Here is a 23,749-nt window from a genome sequence, read left to right as displayed (position 1 = left end):
GTTTAATGGAATTGAGCTTTTTTACAAAGTTAAGTATTTAGTAAAAACGGTTAGAAAGTAATTTTGAAAAAACTAATGTTTGGCTAGCACTTATACATATATATATATATATATATGATTATTTAATAATATTATTATTATTTTATAATTATAACAATTATTATTATTATAATATAGTTTTTGACTTAGTAATTATTTTTATTAGTCTCATAATTATTTGTTATTATTATTAACAACTTCTTAATTATAGTAATTATTTATTTATTTATTTTCATTATCATGATGCACAAAATAATAATGAGAAAAAAAATCAAATACATACCAATAATTCAAGTTTAAATTGTACTACATGATAATATAAAATAAAATAAAATAAAAATTAGTGTTATTAGATTAGAGAATTAATTTGTTCCTCAAAAAAAAACTAGGGAACTAATAATTAGACATTCATTTACATTATCAATTATCAATTTATAACAGTATAACTATATAAGCATTTGAATATAAAATAGATTGAATTTCTCTCCAAAAAAAATTGAATATAAAATACAATAGAATAACTTAATATAAAATAAATAAATAAAAAGTATAAGTTTTTTTTGAATATATAACAAACGGTAGAGGAAGTTAAGTAACTGAATATATATATATATATATATATATATATATGGATTTGACGTTAAAGGATAGGAAACCTTTAATCCTTTATTCTTAAGGAGGAAATTACAAATATTGAAGCTTGTGTTGCGCATGGGGGAGCTTTTCAACATCCATCACGGTCATACCAGCGGGCTTTGGATTATTTGAGAGAGTTTCATGAGGTGCAAGAGCATCTAAGTGTACCTGTGACAGTTCCGGTTCCAGCAAGTCAGGCATGGCAGCCACCACAAGGAGATTTCTTCAAGCTGAACTTTGATGGAGCGTGTTTTAATGATGGAGCTGATTCGGGTTATGGGGCTGTGGTTCGTAATAGGAATGGTGAAGTGATGGCTGCTATTTCGGCTAAGGGTGGGCCTATGAGGGATAGTGAAGAGGTGGAGGTGCTGGCTTGCCGTAAAGCTCTTGAATTTGCTATGGATGCAGGGTTTATGGAGGTGATTTTGGAAGGTGACAATGCACGGGTATTGAAGACTGGCACAGGCTCAACCAAATCTAGTTTGGCTTGGGTTTATTTATGAAGATATTTGGTGCTTGATTGTAGGTTTTAGATCCTTTTCAGTCAATTGTGTTAGGTGTAGTGCCAATGGTGTTGCTCATGCTTTGGTTAGATTTGCTAGATTATCTGATAATGAAACTGTATGGTTAGAGGAGGATCCTCCACCAGCAGTTGATGCTCTGTATTTGGATTCTTGTATTCTTCATTAATGATATTCATTTGGTTCCGGCTTAAAAAAAAAAAAAAAAAAAAAAAAAAAGCTTGTGTTGCAGTTTTAATAACATTGCAACAACTTCATCCCCATGTGAATGTCATATAACTTAAGGGTAAAATTGGGATTTGGAAATAAAACTAAGGGTACTTGGGGATAATACCAGCTTCCCTCAATTTCTTATTTCTTTTTTGTATTGGACTCAGCTGGTCCGATACCCAAACGTGCCTTTTGGGATATAAAGCACTTTCCAAAAACTTGCCAAACGCAATAACGCCAACGACTTTGATTGACTTGGAAATTGGAATGGAAGCACTATGAATATTCATCCCATCCCAACCCTCCCTCTTAACATCAGATATATTTTTATTCAGCCAAAAAAATCAGATATATATTTTCTTAGTCTTTCAAAATCAAAATGGGGTGTTTGTGTTGGAAGTATCAAGTTTTGTGTCTACTCTCCTTCCTCTTTCATTCTACTCCATTTTCTCTTTCTTCTTCCTTGTCTTCAATCTCACCTTGCTCTGCTTTACTCCATTTTAATCACTCTCTTTCTCTTCATAGAGATGCTTCACAGATGTGTGATATTTCTTATCCAAAGACAGCCTCTTGGAAGGAGGATAGGGACTGCTGTACTTGGGATGGCGTCGTCTGTGACCAAACCACACGCCATGTTATTGGCCTTGACCTCAGTTGCAGCTGGCTTTACGGCCCTATTCATTCCAACAGTACCCTCTTCTTTCTTCGCCATCTCATGAGGTTGAATCTCGATGGCAATGACTTCAGTGGCTCCCTAATTTCGTCCGAGTTTGGCAAGTTTAAGACTTTGACTCATCTTAACCTTTCTTATTCCTTTTTTTCTGGCAAAATCCCATATGAAATCTCTCATTTGTCTTCGCTGCTTTCACTCGATCTTTCTTACAACTATGGGCTTTTAATTGAAACACCAGTATGGAAAAGTGTCATTCATAACCTTACTCAGTTAAGGGAACTTCTTCTGGATCAGTCAGATATGTCCTCAATTAGACCTAATTCTTTGATGAATCTATCCTCCTCTTTCACAACTCTAAGTCTCCAAGGCTGTAACTTGCAGGGAAAACTCCAAAATAACATCCTTTGCCTTCCCAGTCTACAAACCCTTGATCTAGGGGTAAATCGGAATCTTGAAGTTTCTCTTCCAAAGTGTAATCGGAGCCATAGTCCCTTGAAGTTCTTGGATTTATCTGGGACAAGCATTTCAGGAGAATTACCTGATTCTATTGGCAATATGAATTCTTTGAAGCATTTGAATCTCGCTAATTGCAATTTGACTGGGTTAATTCCAACGTCACTTGAGAACCTTACAGAACTTACTTTTTTAGATATGTCATCTAATAGTTTCAATGGTAAGATTCAATTGCCAATTTTAAATTTTAATTGTTTTTGACATATATATGAACTAACAATTTTTTTAATTATTCGATTGTTACTTTTAAATTTTAATTGTTTTTGACATAGGCATGAACTAACAATTTTTTTAATTATTGGGGAATATTTCAACAGGTTTGCTACCGTTGTCACTATTGAACTTGCCCAATCTCTCAACTTTATACCTTGGCTATAATCAACTTGATGGTCCCCTTCCTAATCACGTAAGTGGTTTTAATCTAATTGATCTCTCTTTAGGTTCAAATTTCCTAAATGGGATACTGCCATCTTGGTTGTTCAATTTGCCCTTTTTGGTGACGTTAAGTCTTGATGGTAATCAATTCATTGGTGAGATTGATGAATTCAAGTCCAATTCATTGGAGTACCTTGATTTGGGTTATAATAAGCTACAGGGTTCTATACCAAGTTCAATATCTAGATTTGTTAACCTTACTTATTTATCTCTCTCATCAAATAACTTGAGTATTATGTTGGAGTTAGAAATGTTTTCAAAGCTCATAAATCTCGAGTTACTTGATTTTTCAAATAATAACTTAGTTAGCATCAACAATAATGTCATCTATACCTTGCCCAATCTTCAACTGTTGAACTTGTCTTCTTGCAATATTATTGAATTCCCAATTTTCTTAAGAACGGCAACAACATTACAACTCTTAGACCTTTCCAAGAACGGAATTCATGGTCAAGTTCCAAGATGGTTGGGGGATGTGGGGAGGGATTCATTATATTTTCTTGATCTTCGGGATAACTTGCTTCAAGGACCATTTCCCATTCTAAATTTTCTTACTCTGAAATATCTGTTTGTCTCCAATAACAAATTAACTGGAGAAATCTCTTCTTCAATTTGCAATGCAAGTTACCTTGAAGTCCTAGACTTGTCCCATAACAATTTAAGTGGCATGATTCCTAAGTGTTTGGTACACTCTAAACTCCTCTTAATGTTGGATTTGCGAATGAATAGCCTTCATGGTACCATCCTTGCAACATTTTCCAAAGGAAATAATTTTAGGAATATTTACCTTAATGGCAATCAATTGGAAGGGCCATTGCCACGATCTTTGGCAAATTGTAGGAACTTGGAAGTTCTAGATCTTGGAAGTAATAAGATAAATGGAACCTTCCCTTATTGGTTGGAAGGTCTTTTAAATTTGCGGGTTCTTGTCTTAAGATCAAACAAATTTCAAGGTTGTATAGGCAATCCTAGGACCAAATTTCCTTTCCCAAATTTGCGAATCCTAGACATCTCTAACAATGAGTTTAATGGTCCTTTGTCAATAAAATATTTCAAATATTTGAAAGCCATGACAAATGTGGATGAAGAAAAAGTTGCGTTGAAATATATGGGAGAGGAGTACTATCAGGATTCTTTGAATGTGATGATGAAAGGAAATTATATTGAGTTGGTGAGAATCCAAACTGTCTTCACGACCATTGATTTTTCAAATAATAACTTCAAAGGAAAGATGCCAAAGATAATTGGGAGGCTAAAATTACTGAAAGGGCTCAACTTTTCTCACAATAACCTTACAGGTTATATTCCATCATCATTTGGAAATTTGAAAAATCTTGAATGGTTAGACCTCTCTTTCAACAAGCTTATCGGGGAGATTCCTGGGCAATTGGCAGATCTACCATGGCTTGAAGTCTTAAAGTTGTCACATAACCAACTTACAGGACACATACCTTCAGGAAAGCAATTCAATACATTTGATAATGATTCATACACTGAAAACCTAGGATTATGTGGCTTTCCATTGTCAAGAATATGCAACAACCATGAGGCAAAGAAACCACCACCATTGACCTTACAACAGGAAGACAATTTAGAGACTGACAATGGGTTTGGTTGGCAAGCTGTATTGATGGGTTATGGATGTGGAGTGATATTTGGAATGATGATGGGATATCTTATGTTTAAAATTGGAAAACCAAAGTGGATTGTAAGGATGGTCAAGTTAGAGCAACATATCATACTTCAAAGGTTGAAGAAGAATGCCCAAAGACATGGTGGAAAAAAATAACTAGTCAAGACAATTTGTGGTTGGTTTTGCTATAGTTTTTCAAGAAGGTTTCCAAGACATGTTGTACTATGTTGTGATATGTCGAAATCACTTTGATTTCATAAAATGGTTGGGAGTCTTTGTAGAATGCATCTGTTGTGGGTCTTCCTCGTTTCTAGATCGATGGGATTTTCAACCAAGGAGGAGATTTTGGACATGCAAGAATCTAACTTTGACTGCAAAAAAGAAATCAACTCTGAATCTGACACAAATGGCAAAGCCTAGTAGAAAGTAGAACTCTCCTCCAGCCCCGTCCATGTGGCAGGACTAGGCAAAAGAAGAAGCCTCTCTAAACACTCACTTCTTCATCATCCTCATTCACTCTCTTCTTCTTCATTTTTTATCAATGGAGACAGCGCAAAATTGTGATTTAGGAGAATATCAATCTTTTTTCATGGTCCCTAAAGACACAGGACACCAGTCTTTACCAAGGTATGCTTCCCTCTTTGGTTTCATCTTTAGGTGCCATTGTCACTTTCTTCCCTCTTTTTTTCTAAATTCAAAGGCTCATTCAAAGGGAAATCAAGATGCTGGGCTTTGTAATTATTATTTATAAAATTAGAGTTTGATTTGTATGATTTATTTATTCTAATGCAGCTGGTTAGCATTGTTGTTGTTAAAGTAATTGGTAAGCTCAAGATCTCTTTCCACCTTTCTGTTTTTATAATATTTGTCTTTTATTGATCTAATTTTCTTTACCAGTAAGGTTCAAGGTTGTTTCCTCCGATGTTTCAAAACATATCAATAACCTCTGTGCTCTTGAACTTAAATAGATCAAGACCTCTATGTTTAACACTAAGGTCCTATTTCTCTCTTTATTGATTTTTATGGTTGGGTTTTGTACCATATCCTTAATTTTTTTTTTTTTTCAATTTCTATATTTGCATTTTTATTTAACATATCTTAATATTAAGATATTAAATTTAATGATAAAAAAATTTAGGTGTTTCAAGTTCAACTCTTAAAGACCAAAATGATATAGATCTATCCAGGCATGTTGGACCATGTTATGCGCTCAATGTGGTAAAATATTGAAAGGTCTAACTAGTCTAAAGGTTTAGCTTTGTTATTTCTTTTTACATTTTAGGTTTAGCTTTAGTGATCATTATTCTGGTGAGTATTCTTACCTATAGGTTGGCTAGGTTTGGGATTTAATAATGCATTTGATTTGGGTTCATCCTTACCTTTGTCAAAGATGATTCTAACTCCAATCTGTATCCATCATCAAAGACAATTAGAACATATTAATCAAACTTCAAAGAAATATGCCTCCATCTGAAAACAACCTTGATTCCAAGCTAGGCTGCCTTCTTTACTTACATCTTTGCGTGCCTTTGCCACTTTCTTCTCTCTCTCTCTTTCTCTAAATTTAAAGCCTCATTCATATGTAAATCAAGCTACTAGGCTTTGTAATTATTATTTATAAAATACTGTATACATTTGTTATGTATGTTGAATCTAAATAGTATTACTTTTCAACCAAAAATAAAAACCTTGAGTTCAACTTTAATGAAGTTTCAAGTTGATATTGCAGTTATATATAGAAGTTAGGTGAGCTATAAGTCAAATAGAAGGTATAGGCTTGATAACTTTTCTTAAATTTTTTTTTTCATCTTGAGATTTTGATATATGAACGAATATCACTGTAATTTGTTATAGAAAAAGATTTCCTGATTTTCATTTATTAATTATTATTAGTAGTAGTAGTAGTAGAAGATATTGACTCTTCTTTCCTTTTTGCAATAGTTGGTATGTAATTGTTTAAATATCCTTCAGCATTTGATTTCATTTAGGTGCAATTCTATTCTCTTCTACTTAAAAATAAATAAATAATGCATTGAACCATGTTGTGAGTAGAAGGTATTGAGGTTAATCGTATTTAGAAGAAATGACGTAACATTGCAGTTCTATTGTAAATTAGCTTAGAAGTAAATAAGTTAAGAACTATATCTCCTAAAAAGAAGTGGTAGAAAGTGATCTGACTTTCCACTCAAGGCAGGCCATTTAAATGGGGCTATCATGTTGATATTTTGCGTGTTCTGCAAGAGTTGCCTTGAGAGTAGGACCACTTGTTCTTTGAGTATCCTCTCTCAAAGAGACTATGGGAGCAAGTTAAGTCATGATGTTTAATAAAATCCCAGGTATATAGCTTGCGTTAAGTGGCAAAACAAACTTACACTTTTGGTCCTCTAACAGTGGGGGTGGTTTAATTTCATCCCTACACATTTATTTGTGTCAATTTTGTTTCTCAACTGACACAATCAAGTCAACATATAAGGATACAATTGATTTGATTTTGAAAGTTGAAGGATGAAATTGGCACAATTAGTAGTTGAGGGACCCTAATTTTAAAATTTGAATGACAAAAGTGACACAATTAAATGTATAGGGACAAAACTGGCCCACACTTTTTTATTTATCACACTGCTCCAATAATTACTGTTTTTTGTTATTTACTATCTTTTCATATTTGGTTTTACTATTGAGAACTTCTAGGCTTGGATAGAAAGTGCAAGACAATGCAACTCTTGAGAAATTTCTTGCAATAATCAATTTTAAGATCCTTACTAGGTTAAAAGACAGGTGATTGAGATTTCTACAATTGTATCTCTTTTTTTTTTTTGTCAATTTTATAGTTGTTTTTATATGGTTATGATATTAAATCCAATGATGAAGCAAATTTATGTGTTTTAGGTTCAACCCTTAGAGACCAAAATGCAATAGCTCTATCAAGGCAGGTTGAATCATGTAATGCTCAGAATGGTAAATTCTTCAAGGTCCTGTTAATCTAAATGCTGCCATCCATATCAATATCAATAGCTTTGCTGTTTCATTTTTCATTTTAGGTTGTTTGAAGTGTTCATTCAGTTTAAAACCTAGAGGCAATAGCATAGAGATGTTTTGTGGATCTTCTGCTTTAGTGATGTTCTAAGGAATCATCAATCTATCAATCAAACAATATATATATATATATATATATATATAAAAGCAGAAATCTCATGTGGGAGAGCATAAAGTTCTGCCTTATGGCTCACTAATTTTGCATTTAGCATTCCACACTAACTTCTTGGTTCTGCAAAAACTGGGCTGACATTTTAAATTAGCCAAACGTTTTGACTGAAAGACCAGATTTCATAAAATGTCAAGGCCAGATTCACTACCTAAGCTACATATACATTGTTCATCTCCTTTCAAAATAATGATTTGTGACCTCACTTCAGCAATCAGATAAATGCAAAAGATTAAGAGATTTCAGTTTGGTCTTTTGGACTTTAGTGCAGTCACTTCTCCCCATATTCTTTCTATCAATTATACATTACACGTAACTGTGATATCATTGTTCCACTCCCTTTTCCAACTTATTGGACTCTTCCACTACTAATTTTTTTTGTTTCTCAAGTCAAAGAGTTTATCACATTGATGTTTGGTTTGCATGTACTAAAACCTGTTATTTTATGTATCCCCTTTTCCCGAAGCCAAATTAGATCTATGTTTCATTTCTTCATGGCAAATTTTAAGATATTTTTGTCTTTTATTTTATTTTGTCCTTTTTATTATTTAAATAGTTATGTTGTCTACTTGAATATCAAATAAGTATTTGCTAAACAAGAAGCTACATTTATAATCTCTAAAAAACCACCCCTGATCCCTATCATAAATTTTGATTTTTGTTACATTCACACAAAGTGTTTGATAAAATACCTGAGGGTTTTGTTCTTTTTATTAGAATTTGATATTGATAACATACCTTCTATTTCATCTTGCCAGTCCCTAATAAAAATTTCATTGTTAATGAGGTTTGAATTGAAATGGATTCATTTTATTTTGTTATGGAGAAGTTGCAATGAATGAGAGGATGATATTAACTTATACATTAACTTTTGTGATTTCACTATACTGTTATAAAAATCTCCACATGGAATGAAGTCTTAGGTTAATTAAGCTGTACTCCACTTTATTGCATTTGAGCTATTTGCACAGTAGTGTGCTCTTAGGAACCATTTGTGGTGTGTGATAATGAAAGTGAAAGCGAAATACATGGATTTTGTTAGGAAGGAAGCACTTAATTGTTCAGGCATCCAACAACTAAACTATGGTGCTTCTTTAGGTAATAGAATGGTGAAAAATACCCTTAGCTAAATATACATTTCTTCAACTCCTAAATTTGAGAATCCGCTTGATATGCTTTTTTTAGTGTTCTTTGAATCAATGTTTTTGTGCTGCTCACAATTTGGATGGTATGGATTCAATGATTCACTTATTTTGTGTTAGTACTATTCTTAGTTATGAATGAAAAGAAAAAGGTTGATGGATTTTGAATCTTCTGTGTAGAATCAGTAACTTATTTATAGTTTTCAATGTGACTAATATCAATTTCGTACACAGACACGAAGGTGGAAATGAAAGTGCTTGATGCTCTTTTTTAAAGCTCTCTGATTTTTTATTTTTTTGCTGCTTACTGTGTCGATGTTAAGGACTTCAATGAAAAACTTATTTTGTATTGGTACTATTGTTTTAGTTGTGGGGAAAATTTGATGGGTTTTTAATGTCTGTGTTTGCAGTTCAGAGAGGGATATCACTTCGCTGGATGTGAAAGGTGATGTTGAGCTCCTATCTTCGATATCAAGATTTCTATTTTCCCTTTATATCTAGTTGTAATAGTTTCTTTCAAATCTTATGTAGTTCTATTTGTAATCGTAGGGCCAGCATAGTACAGTCAAAGAAAATCCTACCAATTCATTTTTTTTTCCTTGAGTTATTGAATCAAACATGCATCCAAATTCTGTTCTAAATTTAAATAATTCAATTGAAGATGATTCTCAAATTTTTTTGGCCAAAGACGATGTTTACATTGAATTGTGTACTTGATAGTGCACTCATCCACATGGATAAAGTGGAAGAAAACCAAATAGTCGAGTTCTATCGAGTTGTTGAAAACTTACCTCAAGTTATAATCAGGAATTCTGTGATGATTAAGACGCTTGGTATCAGGACTAAGTACCCTAGAATCGAACATGGTGGAAAAATTGGGTCTAAAGGAAAGAGAAAACATCTTGAATCCATCAAAGGCTAAAAGCGCACGTGTTAACTAGTTTGGGGTTCGATGGTACTGTAGACACCGCATTTTCCTAAAAACAAGCCCTTGCATCCACAGGTACCATATAAGTGAAAGTCTTCTTTCAGTTACTAAGCTGTCGTGCATGTAAATTTGATCGGATATTGAAAGTTCTTGCTAAAGGCTTATAGTTACAGAAAGTCATGTTCAGCTACAAAACTACTTAGGATGTTCCATAAAACTTTGGGATATCGGTAAATATGAAACGTCTTTTACATTATGTTTTCAAAATTAATTGTTATTTAACTTTCGTGTTGGTTGTATATTAAACTTTTGTGTTGTGTGTATGCAACTCAACATTCGGGCAAACCTTATATAAATTATCTACTTATAGTTGCATGGCTAGAGATAGTTCAGTAAATACCTGTTGGTGTCAAATTGGGCCTCTCACTCTAATTAATTAAATAACTTCAAAGCAGAAATGTGTTAGATAGCACCAATTGTGTTTTCAACCAAAAGAATCTTTCAACCTTGCAAATTTAAAATAAACATTTGACTTGCATATCTGTTTGTCAAATACAAAATGTACCAATAATGAGAAGCACTATTTCAAAGGGTAGCTTAAATGGCATAATAATTGTGACTGCTAGAGGAGCATGAATTTATAAGTTTCTTTTGCGAGTCCAGAATGGAGTAATTAAGGATATGATTGTGAATTCATCAAACTTAGAACATTTAACCATTCAAACTTGTTGTTTAAGTACAAGAATATTAGGGATTCAATCTTATAGCTTTCATCTTATATATACACACACACTCAAATATGAATCATTTATAAATATTTTTTGACAAATTTTCTTGCATGAGTAAGCGACTACTAGTTATGAATGGGAGGATCAACACAAAATTACATACTCTGCTTCTGAGAATCTTTTGAACCAGATATTCCATTCCAATTACTAGTAACAAAATACAAAATCTTTTTGTGTGTGTGGCTAGATTCAGCTTCAACACTTAAATCCATAACTAGTATCTTCACAGCTAAAACTCAAGAAGACATCATAGTTCCATCGATGAGTGGAAGAAAAAAAAAAGAAGCTCCTTTGTTGGTCAGCAAAGCCATTGCAATGTATAAGGAGAAGGTAAGATTGAGAAGATCTTAAAAAGAGGAGAGATGGTCGTCACTGTATGGCCTATGACTTTATTATTCAATAGAACTTCTCAAAACAATTGAGATGCCAATAATTTCGATTACCATATTCTCTGAAAATTATGCTACCAAGCAAGTGTTGACTGTCTTAAAGAATGTGGCTGCACAAGACAAAGGGCCTTTGCCTAGTTTGAAAATCTAATGTTTTCTTGAATAATCATGTTCTATTCACTATTTAGGGTCACCATGGCGCATATTTGTTTCACGGCTAGAAGAGCAGTCTTTATGCACCACTATAATGGCTTTTCTGATAGTGTGCAATGTATGACCTTAAGGAATGTTGAAACGGTTCTTGGAAAACTAATGTTGTTGAATACGAGTACGTTTATTAAAAGTTTAAACAACCGCCCCCCCCCCCAAAAAAAAAAAAAAAAAAACCAAAAAACAAAAACAAAAACAAAAATTATCCATCAGATGGTCCATCCCATTAATTATATGTTAATGTATTTATATAAGAGAGTGGCTTTTGAGATAAATACAAACAATTACCAAATAATTTGATTGGCCAAACACTTTTTTTTTCTTTTTAAATTAGCTATATACATGAAAACCACAATTAAAAAGAAAAAAAGAAAAAAGAGAAGGTCTAGAGGGAAGGATTTCATTAAATTATGTGTTTTTTTTCTTGTTAATACAAACAAACATGTGATTGAAAAACTAAAATGATAGCAAAATTGCTCAATTTTGAGCCTAGCCTACTAGTAATATTATCTCGTTATTAGCACTTTTGTTTCCCATTCCTTAAAGTTTTTCACCCTTCCAGATAGGCAATCCAAGTTACAGACGAAGATGTCAAAGTAGTCAATGCCATATTGACATTTTGATCAGGCAAGGAGAATGAAATATCTCAATACTAGTTAATACTTAAAATCCAAATATCTCATATGCCCAAATATTAGTCTAAGTATACTAACCCAATTTTATAACCTTTTTTATTTTCTAAATTATTTTTCTGGTAGTAGCTGAAAGACCTGAAATCCATCGTTATAATTGATATAGGTTGGTGTAGACTGGTATTTTATTAGTACGTTTTAGAAGGGTATTACCGTATTAGTGCTAACATTGCAGAGTACAAGAAAACAATATGAACTTCCAGGATTAGAGGTAACTATCCAAGAAATTTGCAGTGTAAGATTCTCCAGGCTTTTATCCAGAAGAATAACAAGAATAGACAATGATATATTCAAATCTATATTTCAATCCAATTAACATGTGGCTGTGCCACCATCCAAAGACAAGCTTAAGCCTACCAATAGATATCAGAGATTTGAATTGAGCAGCTCGCTGACCTTCAATGGCAGAACAATTGCTTGAGACCAGTTAGAAAAATCGTTCATTGTAAACGTACAAGAACTCAGTGCTGTAATCAATCATTGATTACCATCTAAATATTAAGGTCAAAAGAACACCCTTATGCAACTAAAGGGATAAAAAGTTCTTTTGACTCATTCAACTCAACTGCTACAGTGGACCCCTTATAGCAACTACAATGGATACAAGGCTTCTTCCCAGTCCCAGAAACGCCCTCTGTTTTCTGTCCTTGATCTCTCAAAACTGAAGCAAAATTGCCAGTTCCATCCTCACTTGAACTTCTTTCTGTTAACACATTTTTGCATTCATCCTACATATATTGATCCTCTTGGGATATATTCTTTAGTTAATTCCAAATTTCGCTGTGGTAATGTGTTCTCCAAACTTGAACTTCCATAGTGTGTCAAACTCACAAAAATCATGCATATGGCAGGCAAAGCAGTTATGTACTTAAGGATTCAAATAGGACTCCCAACCATCCTTTTCCAGCTTCTCTGCTTTTCTCAAGACATCATTTCTTGTGTCTTCTTGATACTGGCTCATTCTGCAAAGGATATCATTCCAGAATCAGCTCATGCAAGACTTGTGAACTAAAGTTTTTTTTTTCTTTGGTTTCATAGCCAACACAAAGTTTTGCATTACTTCCAGAGAGGGAAGAGAGTAAAAAACCCACCTTGCCAATAGGTCAGCATCACGAATCCCCATCATCCTTACTGCAAGCAAACCTGCATTGGTAGCATTGTTTATTGCAACTGTTGCAACTGGAACACCCCTTGGCATCTGCATAATCATCAAAGGAATAAATAAAAATTAGGACTTCGTGGTGATCAAATTTTCCTTGTAAACTCCCTGTGTACCAAGGAAACTGTTTCCTCTGCTGTGTTTCTTATTTCTCCTTTTTCAATAAAGCTTCTTAATTACTGATCAAATACCCAAAAAAAAAAAAAAGTGCAAGTAGAAATCAAACATGAACTTGAGATAACGAATGAAGCACCATCTTTTCTGAGGCTCTAAAATTGGACAATGTTTTAAGGCAATGAAACTGATTGTGCAAATCTCAACATGATTAAGCAAGCGTCTACATACTTCCATTATTCAGATGTTTTTTTGTTTTTTGATAGGTGCCATTCAGATGTTAGATATTTAGCACCAATGATTTTTTTTTTTTTGGCCGGGGGGGGGGGTTTTCCATAGAAATTCAGTATCTTTGATTTTTTTTATTTAGTGACATAGATATTCAGAACCCATGATTTTTTTTTTTTTTGCTCCAGGCACCTATTAATTAAATTACTTCAAAAAAATATATTTTTTCTTCACCTCATAAACAAGGCTTAAAAATATTGCCTCCATCAACTTGCCTTAATTTCAGTAGTATTTTTGTGCCAAGGAAATATACGTGGTAATTGTAAATTACAATAAAGAATAATAGTAATTCTCTGTGCCAGAAAACACATCCCAAAGAATTAAAATAGAATTTCTCTCATCAAATAAAGCAAACACATTAATTAATCAAGGATAAGCAACTATAAAAACCACAAAAAGGGCATCCCTAGGACTCCAGGATTTCAGACATCCAATTTAAATGCCCTAGTTTTTTAGAACTAACATAGGATATTGGATCTTTACAACACTTACCCATTCCATAAATGTAATAATTTAGAAGTAAGAAAATAATATACCTGCACAATGGACAGGAGTGAATCAAGTCCATCCAATGCAGAAGCACGCACAGGGACGCCAATAACAGGCAAGGGAGTGAGTGCAGCTACCATACCTGCAAGTCACAACAAAGCTCAATTAATTCCAGTGAGACATTTAAAGCAACTTTGAAACAATATATGGAGCATAGTTCAGATAAACTAGCCTGGCAAGTGGGCTGCACCTCCAGCACCAGCAACGATAATCTGAATGCCTCTCTCCAGGGCAGATGAGGCATATGAAAACATCATTTCAGGGGTCCGGTGAGCTGAAACTATTTTCACCTGCATATTATAATTTGTTAAGGTAGAACTGGAATATACAAGAAAATAAAATTAAATGATCAATAACTCCTGAATTCCAAAATAGACCCTGTAGTTCACTAGAAGTCAACCTCATAAGGCACACCAAACATATTCAAAATCCTTGCAGCATCCTTCATAACAGGAAGATCTGAATCAGAACCCATAATGATCCCAACACGTGGTGTCACTGCATTCAGAATTGGAGCAACATAAACACAATTTAAGTGTAACAAACTTTCAAAATCAAAACTTAAGGCATGTAAACTTCAAACCAAAGGAAAACACTTGCAACCATCAACATAATAAGGGTATAGCTATATGAAAGATTGGTGATCCCCCCACCACACAAGAGAATAAAAATCATAAATGAAGAGTGAGGACTGGCAGAAGCAATATCTTGGTAAAAGGAGAATTAAATCAATTTTTAAAATGGAAAAGATAAATTGTAATCTCCAAACGGTTTAGAATCTACGCCTCTTAAAAATAAAATCTTATGGTAATTTCCCTCCCTACACTGTCACTTTTCCATCCTAAGCCAAAGTAAGACTTTTTTTATGCAAAATATAATAACCCAAAGCTCATAGCCTGAAAATTTAAAGTAGCATTAATGCTGATTATTCTGGAAACTACCCGACATAGTGTGTGTGTGTGGGTAGCATGTAGGAATATTTTTATGTAAGAAAATGTAAAATATTGAATAAATAAATTCAATTGAGGCAATCACTGACTTAAGGAAATATGCTCCAAAAAGATGCACCAAAGTCAAATTTAATTGATAGCATAGACGCAAACATCTCACCACACCTTCCAAAAACATTTGTGCCTCCTAGAGAAAACTTGCTTTTTGGTTAACCAGCATTGTGACATTCAGTAAATAAAAATGAGAAGTCCCTAGTGCAATTACCTGCAGCCTTACAATCAGAACCTTCTTCCTTCAGAATTGATTTTAATCGTTCTTCCACATCACCCATGGAAGGCCCAACAATTGTGACATGGCCCATCTTTCGCTGCTTTCGCATTTCTGCCAAGTCATTAAGGCAATGTGGGAAAATGTCAAGTATGAGGTAAAGATCAAGTAGTGTGTGTGTGTGTGTGCATGTGTGAGAGAGAGAGAGAGGAAAAAGAAATTCACATACCTGGCTTGTCATACCAATGAACAGTAGCCCCAGGAATACTCAATGCCCTTCTAATCAGTTGATGAGCTAAAATAAAACCAGGCTCACCCTGAAATTTAATAAATAAATAAATAAAAGAGAGAGATTTGACACGTGGAGGAGGGGGTAGTGAAAGATAGTTATGCTGAACAGTAGCCCTAGGGATTCTCAATACCCTTCTAATCAGTTTATGAGCTAAAATAAAACCAAGCTCTCCCTGAAATTTAATAAATAAATAAATAAAAGAGAGAGACATTTTGACATGTGGGGGGAGGGGGTAGTGAAAGATAGTTATGCTGAATAAAGACATTTCAAACATTTTGTTGTACATTGATGTTACAATTTACTTTTTTTACCAACATCAACAAGTTTTCCAAGATAAAATAATTTGAGAACTGAAAATCAGTTAATGAGAACAAGGACAGACGGAACATTTGATTTGTATTAATTGTAATTTCTTAAAATTTCGTTATTCACAATGGTATACAAAGTCATCAAGCTGAAGCACAGACTTATACCTAATTCTAGTTGCAACTTCAACAAACTTCAAGCAGAATATTTTCAGTGAAAGTATGTTACAGAAATAGGTTCTGAAAGAAAAAAATGACTTCAGCTTCATGCCATATTCATTTTATATATTAGATAGATAAAAAAATAAAAAGAAGTTCTTCACCTCATCTTCACCCAGTATATTGTACATGACAGCAGCAGGAGTTTTCATCGATGGCTCACCAAGTGGAAGACCAACAACAGCCCGCAAATGTTGTTCAAATTGTGAGGTGTAGCAAGACTCAATTGTGTGATGACCACTATTATGGGGTCTAGGAGCCACTTCATTTAGAAGAATCTGTTAAGAGTTCAGAACATAAATTCATTAGCCAAAAGAAGATAATGCTGAAACAAAATTAGGAAAAAATATGGAGGATAACAAAAAAGGAAGCAATTGTAGCATCAAGAAGTATTAAAAAAAAGATATGTGTGTGTGTGTGTGTGCATTTAACAGTCTCAAAGAAAGAATCAAAAACACAACCTGACCATCCCCAGTCAAAAACAATTCAACTGCAAACACACCAGCACCTTCTAATGAACTAACAGCTTTGTAGGCAACATCAGTAGCATGTTTCCTAATATCCCATGACACATTAGCTGGTGCCCTGACTATGTGACAAATGTTTTCCCTACAAGAGATCAAAGATCCTTAATGAGAAGTATAGGGATGTAAAGTTAACATCTAAATACTAAAGGTGAATGCTTCTCACATAATTCTGCATCATTTAAGATTAAACCATGAAGGGAAAATAGACAATGTAAACACTGAATCTACATCTTACTTGTGAATGGTTTCAACAACAGGATAGCACAAAATAGAATTGTCTCTTCCTCTTGCAACAATGACAGCCAGCTCCTGAAGTTATTCCCAAAAAAGAAGTAAATAATATCTATAATCCATAAGATTCTATCTTTCACACTATTAAGAAATACCATACTGCTTCAGCCAAAAAAAAAAAAACAATATTGATCATATGAAAGCATAATTCAAATGAGGTCTAAATTTCTGGATTTAAAAGCTGTTTTCATCATGTTAAATGCAGCCACAAAGTTAAAAAACTATCCTAAAACCCTAATGACAAAAGCTGCAGCAATAAAATATGATTGGAATGTAAACAATTTAGACATTTTTCTAGACCTACATATTTTCAAAATGCATCAATGTATGCATGTTCAGAAGTCAAAGTGGAGAGGAGTTGTAAGCTAAACAAACTAATTAAAATTTATGCATTAAAGTAAAAGAATATTACTTTAATACAGTTCTTCAGAAAACAGTTTTGGCTGCCATATATCAGTATTATACACAGTTTTTAGAAGAACAAGATTAACAAATTGTGTTTTTTATGCAATTTGCAATACAGAACCAGCTAAAAAACTTCTTTTCAATTTCACGAGTATCTATGTTTCATTTCTGAAGTTCTAGCAACTAGTTGGTTGATGTGAGAACACACCTTACACTACCTAAAAGGAAAAAATGAAGTTAACTACTTCAAGGACAAAGTTTCTCTACAACCTAAATTGGAGGAACTCCATCCAAACTACTATGTGTCAACACCAGAGAGTGACAAGTATCCTGGTCCAGCTAAAGATGAGATTCAATAAATAACCCTCTTAACCCCAGAAGTTAGACTACTTTTTTCTCTCTTTCTACAGAGCAGTCAGACCTAGGTTAACAGCATTATTTTTGAAGTTGAGCTTCAGCTGGACCGGGAGACTAGTCACTCTCTAGTGTTGACACGTAGTAGTTTGAAGGGAGTTCCTCCAATTTAGGTTGTAGAGAAACTTTATACTTACTTTAAATAGTACAAATGATCATATGAATATCAAAGAAACAGTTGTCAAATCATAATGGTGAAAATTTAGGAGCATACATAGGATGATCAAATCTAATTATGTATACATGCTGGCATATTATACAAGTGAACCAAACAAGTTAAATTGTAGTTAGAGGCACTCCAAAGAATTCTTACTAATATATGTTGCAAATTTAATCATATGTCCAAGATTAAAATATGCATGTCATATTGCAGGATAAAGAAAAACATAGAGTCAAGAATAAATGCAGATTGAAAAACTAAAAAATAAACTGAATAGTATATCCTCATTAACCTTTACAAAGGGTGCCCACTTTTCAACATATAAACCACGATCAAATCCTCCAAGAGCTGCAAAAATTCGCAATTGAAAGTTAAAAAGAAATGTAAGTTTCCACTTATATTAATTAAAAGAACAAAGACCAATTAGGTGCATGTGTAACATACCAATCCAAAAAAGAAAAAAGATAATTGGAGCATTACATGGTTAATAACACAATTCAAATACCAAACATAAGAAATACCAACATTAATAGCACTTAAATCTTTAATAACTAAACATGTTACCAGCTACAGCGGAAGAGAGCTCCTCCTCATTGTGAGCAACAGCATTTCCACGCCCATCATAAGCTAACCTTTTGCTCTTAATCATAAGAGGATAGCCAAATAGTTCACCTGCTCTCTTGGCACCTTCAAGATCATCTATCTGTGGTAGCCATGTTTCATGATCAAAAAATTTTAATTTCTCTCATATTGGATATGTGAAAATAAAAGGTAAATAACATTAGCTAAATCCTTCAGTTAGATATTAATAAAAAGTGGTAAACCTGCATGAACTCAGGAAGTGGAATGGCATGCTGAGAAAAATGAACCTTTTGAAGATATTTGTCCTGTAAAAATCAAAACATGAATCATGGAACTAAAAGTCATATTTTATTGCAACAAATATATGAATTAATATGTACAATTACTTATTCATTTTAATAACTCTGCCTTTGTCTATTCTTAGTGTCATGTAAGTTCACAGTCAATCTCAAGCCTGCGGGAAAAGGATGGAGAGTTGTGGTAGGTTGACAACTTGTGTAAAATTTAGTCACTCTATCATTACGAATGAATTTATTCATTTAAGTATAACAAGAGGGAGGAAATAAATTCTAACAGATAACTAACTAATCTTAGAAATAGGTTGAAAAGGGATTACTTACAAGCTTAGTCTAACTACAAAGAAACAGTCAAAAGTAGCTCTAAAATGCCAGTTCCTTTGTGTCCTTGTGTTATGATGACAATAGGGGAATAAAGTAACCCCAGACATTTCTACACTTCCTATAACAGAAAAGTACTTGAATGAAAACCTAAGATTAAGGGAAGGTGGGCATCTAAAGTAGCACCAAAATCCTCAAGGATCCACTTTTGTGATTTTATAAAACAGAATGCATTTCCTCAAAAGGAAAAAAACTTATGCATAAGGAAATGATTTCATTCAACTTATTTTCTCATATTTTGCAAGACAGCAGTCAATAACCAATTGGCAAAGTTAAAGAAAAGCATACCTGAATAATTCGGATGGTTGAGGCTTTAGGCTGGCAATCCACTCCTTGTTGCTCAAGCATCTCCATGGTTGCAACATCAACATGCTCAATTTCTACAGTCAATACATCACATCTATCTACCAAGAACATAGACATATTATTACCAAATTATAACAAAAGAATACATTTACAAAAACTATTGACTATTAAAAAAAAAAACAAAACAAAAAATGCCATCAATCTCATAAAAATAGAACCTTTTCGCAAATTCCTGAACCATAGCACTATCATCAAAGCTTCCGACCATATGATGATAAGAAAGTGCACTTGCAGGGCAGTTCTCAAGCGGATCCAAAACCATTACTTTAATAGCCATTTGCGAAGCTGCTTGACATAGCATACGACCCAGTTGCCCTCCTCCCAAAACACCAACAATCACCTCAGATAGTCCATGTACAGGTACATCATCTTTGCTACAAGAACAAGCAATATGGTGGAAGGTTCCGTGTTAGATAAATTTTTAACTCCAAATTAATATCCAATTAGTAATATGAACAAGTTCTTTCATATAAGTCCAAGCGGCAGCCAAGCAATCATGTAAGAAAGAAATGATACTTTTTTTTGGATGGACAAAATTTTTATTAACAAAGGAACATAGTACAACAAGCACACATCTAACCAAACCAGACCAACACAAATCAACCCACAAGAAACTATCTGAAACAAATACCAAAATCACTGTCACGTCCTACTGATCAGAAGGCTTAATAATTACAGTGAGGAAATACCCATATACAACATATAGCCCTGAGAAGGATTGAGTTGCAGTAGCACCATTTGGCTTCCACCCTAGCTTGAACCACCCACTTGATATTGCACCCAATGGTCTCCTCTGTTCTAACAGAGTACCACAATGAATAAGAGAATTCCTTTTGGTGCCAAATATGATAAACAGAGGCCCAGAAAAGCTAATTTACAAACCGCAGCCTTCATACTCCTTCCTTTTAGGTTCTTCTCACCCTGATCAACAATGTCATCCCAATAAACCTTAGGATTTTCTACAAGGCAGCAGTGCATGAGCTCCTTCCAAAAAACAAGTGGTTCTCACTTTCCCCACCACTTCTGCATATAAGACACAAGCTGAATCCCCCCCTTTATGACCCATTGCAGTATCCTATCTCGAATTGCCAGCCTATTCTAATGGTTAGCCACGCAAGACGAAAGCACATCTAGGAATAAATAGCACTCAAAAACCACATTAACTTCCACCAACTGACTTCACAAACCTTAAATCCAATAGCATCCCAGGAAGCCAAAATTCTTAGTTTTGCATTGTTCATGATTTATTATTTTAAAAATCAGATACTATAAACAACAAAACATGTAACATAAGACCCATATCTTAAAGTCTAAACACAAAATAATAATAATAAATAAAACACACACATTATAGGAAAATCGTGCAGTGTGTCTCTTTGTGTGTACATAAACGCATTATACATATTACTAGGTCAACGTTTGCCTACTTCAAAATAGCCAAATAAAAATTACCCATCTCTATTTTTCCGCCACATCCAAACCCAGAAATCAATTTTTAAAATAAATAAAAAATCCCAAGAGTTTCGGAAACAGAAACAACTGAATAAGAATTGCAAGCTACTATTACTATTTGACTTACCTGGGTGAGGTCTCGTGAGTGACACGTGAGGCCTGAGAAGCGAAGACTGGAGTTGTGTGCTTCAAAGAAGAAGAAGAAGAGAGAAGAGGGTTTTGTTTGGCGGAGTGGTTCATGGAGAAGAAGAAGCTGAGTGTGGTCGGCGGCGGTGGTGGTGGCGTTATTCGTGGAGCCAAACAGGGATTAAAGCTGAAGATAGTGTCTGTATTTGTGGCTGCGCCGTTGATGGTTAAGCTTTGGTGTAGCATTTTCTATTAGAGCGGATGGGGAATTTGGATTCACAGTGATACTCTCCCTTTCACAAGCGGCGGCGCTCTTATAGGTAGCTTGGCTTAAACAAAATAATCCACGTATATTAATATAAATATATATATATATATATATATATAATTGAAGCTTTCAACCTCCCACCATTTTCCCCGCGTTATCATTATTTTCTTTTTATATTTATTTTAAATTTTTTTTATTTTATATATTTATTATTTCTTTTTTACGTGTAATCATGTTATCAAGTGTTACAATAGTTTAATTTAAATAAAACTCTATTAAATATATATTTAAAGAGCTTCAAAATTCTACTTCAACTAAAATTCTATAACAAAAATAATATATCCAAGTAAAACAATGTGGAAAAGCGGATCTAGTTATGTTTGAAGTGAAGTTCCTTCCGAAGGGTCTCAAAAAGCAATCCTAATTTATTCTTCCGGTTAATTGGCATGATCCAGTTTCTGACGTAATAAGTATATGGTGCAAGAGAGTAAATCTTTTGTACGCATGCGCATGTTCCATATGTCAAAATAGAAATTGAAAGTAAAATACCTCATCAGTATATATATAAATATACTTTAGCAATACGTTTCAATGTTTCACTATAATTTTTTTTTTTTTTAGAATGCACTATAAACTTTTCAGTTTGAGTTTTACAGCAATACGTTTTAGTTAGTGTTTTACTTTATTTACTTTTTTTTTAACAGTTTTTAACTTTATCTCTCTCTCTCTCTATATATATAACAGAAATCTCTGAAACTCTCATAATTATTATTTTTGTTCAGTCCAAACTTAACAAATAGTGAAACTCTATTTCTCTAACAAGTCTAACTTTTTTTTTTTTTTTTTGAGAAACTCTAATAAGTCTAACTTAAACTCAAACTCATCATTATCAATTTTTTTTAAAACAAAATTATTTTTGTTTAATCCAAACTTAACAAGTAGTGCTATTTTTCTAACAAGTCCAAGTTAAACTCAAATTTAAACTCAAATGTTGTTAATTTATAAATTTTCCCAATACTAATTGAAATCTTAAACGTGAAGTTCAAAAGTTGTTAGAAAGATTGAGTCTATCTAAATCCCCAAACTTATCATATTCTACATGGCATATATATAGACCAGCAAGTGTCTCTCAACCTCACGCGCTCAAAGGAAGGAGAAAAAACAATGGCAAAACATAGAACTGGGTATATCACTATATTGGGGTCGTGACACCAAGCAGTAAGGGTAGTTCAAGCAAAAGAATAATGGTGAATAAATCATGAACACTATAAAAGCTGAGTAGAGGTATGAACTCTTCTTATGTTATTTTCTTCTCTTTTACTCCTTTACTTTATTAAAAAAATATTATTATATGATTTTTCATGTATTTAAAAAAAAAAATTCGTATATGAACCACCAGACTCTCTTTACCCTTTTTTTACAAGATAAAAAAGTTTGCAATAATTGAAATTATTCTTTTGAATGTAACTCATATTTTTCTTATATTTCTCTATTGTTTAGTCATATATATTTTGTTTTGTTTCAATAATTCCTAAGCAGTGAATCATCTGATTCTTTAATATTTTTTAGTCTTTCAGAAGTTTTAATATCTGAATTTTTGAGTTTTTTTTTTACATTATCTGAAATTGTAACACAAATTGAAGTCATACGTGTAGTTTCTTAATCAATTTTAAATTTTATAAAATTATTTTAGTCTACCTCACAAATAGGTAAGTTTCTGTGCATAGCACGGGTTAGTGATTAGTTCAAATATAAAAATAAAGCTTGACTTAAACAAGTTTTTTTTTGTCTATTTTATTTTCTATTTTAGTATAAGAGTTTATATTTTCTATTTTACATACTATAACTTTTCAAAAAAATTTACGTTAAATTATGTATTTTACACTATATTTCATTAAAATATCAAATTTTCTTGATTTTTTTTAATTGGCAATTTATAATTTACCATATGTGGTTCGATTGAAATTTAAGTTGCCTACATGTGGTTTAAAATTTGAAACTTTACCCACCTAAGGTTTGACCAAAATTTAAGTTGTCTACCTGTAGTTTGAAATTTCATGATACAAGTGTTCCGATGAATAGTTTTTGATCTTATTTAATCTTGTATTTTTCTGTTTTTTATGAGAGAGATATAAAAATGGAGCAAAATAACATATTTAGTTCTATTTTTAACATATGTGAGTTATAGAAATCTAATTGAGCTAACCTCAGGTGGGTAAAGTGTCAAATTTCGATCAAACTACAAGTGGGTAAATTGTAATTTACCATTTTTCAATTGTTTCTCTTTCTTTACACATAACAGCCATTGTCCACTCTCTTTCTT

General features: G+C 33.1%; 3 protein-coding genes and 1 long non-coding RNA gene across 6 annotated transcripts in view; 3 read left to right on the top strand and 1 right to left on the bottom strand.

The window, feature by feature from the left end:
• The first annotated feature begins 1,584 nt into the window (after positions 1-1,584).
• The window catches only part of LOC126693686 (receptor-like protein 7), a 98,106-nt gene continuing 75,941 nt past the window's right edge, over positions 1,585-23,749 (top strand). Inside the window, exon 1 of the mRNA XM_050389807.1 lies at positions 1,585-2,340. Coding sequence (XP_050245764.1) covers positions 1,786-2,340 — 555 coding nt within the window. The 5' untranslated portion in view covers positions 1,585-1,785. The remainder of the gene's footprint in view (positions 2,341-23,749) is intronic.
• LOC126693690 (receptor-like protein 33) lies at positions 3,021-5,676 on the top strand. Its single transcript, XM_050389817.1, has 2 exons — positions 3,021-5,483; positions 5,558-5,676. Exon 1 carries the CDS (start codon positions 3,263-3,265, stop codon positions 4,814-4,816), a length of 1,554 nt encoding a protein of 517 aa, XP_050245774.1. The 5' UTR covers positions 3,021-3,262; the 3' UTR covers positions 4,817-5,483; positions 5,558-5,676.
• Positions 6,593-9,694, top strand: LOC126693691 (uncharacterized). Its single transcript, XR_007645464.1, has 3 exons — positions 6,593-7,438; positions 7,550-7,618; positions 9,425-9,694. It is a non-coding gene; the product is annotated as an uncharacterized LOC126693691 (long non-coding RNA).
• LOC126693688 (phosphoribosylaminoimidazole carboxylase, chloroplastic) lies at positions 12,281-21,495 on the bottom strand. Of its 3 annotated transcripts, none has more exons than XM_050389812.1 (16): positions 21,160-21,495; positions 19,739-19,954; positions 19,503-19,614; positions 18,780-18,842; positions 18,520-18,658; positions 18,248-18,303; positions 16,921-16,994; positions 16,620-16,767; positions 16,263-16,436; positions 15,572-15,659; positions 15,340-15,456; positions 14,525-14,622; positions 14,297-14,414; positions 14,112-14,206; positions 13,106-13,212; positions 12,281-12,976 (listed from the first exon to the last, which is right to left on the bottom strand). In XM_050389812.1, the coding sequence occupies exons 1-16, from the start codon at positions 21,402-21,404 to the stop codon at positions 12,883-12,885; spliced, it is 1,944 nt and encodes a 647-aa protein (XP_050245769.1). In that variant the 5' UTR covers positions 21,405-21,495; the 3' UTR covers positions 12,281-12,882. The 3 variants fall into 3 exon arrangements, with proteins under 3 accessions (XP_050245769.1, XP_050245771.1, XP_050245770.1); XM_050389814.1 differs by having other exon boundaries at positions 19,503-19,618; positions 19,739-19,949; positions 21,160-21,305; XM_050389813.1 differs by having other exon boundaries at positions 19,739-19,949; positions 21,160-21,305.

This window comes from Quercus robur, chromosome 7, assembly GCF_932294415.1.
Source record: "Quercus robur chromosome 7, dhQueRobu3.1, whole genome shotgun sequence".
Lineage (NCBI taxonomy): Eukaryota > Viridiplantae > Streptophyta > Magnoliopsida > Fagales > Fagaceae > Quercus > Quercus robur.
This window is presented reverse-complemented; position numbering and strand designations above follow the sequence as displayed.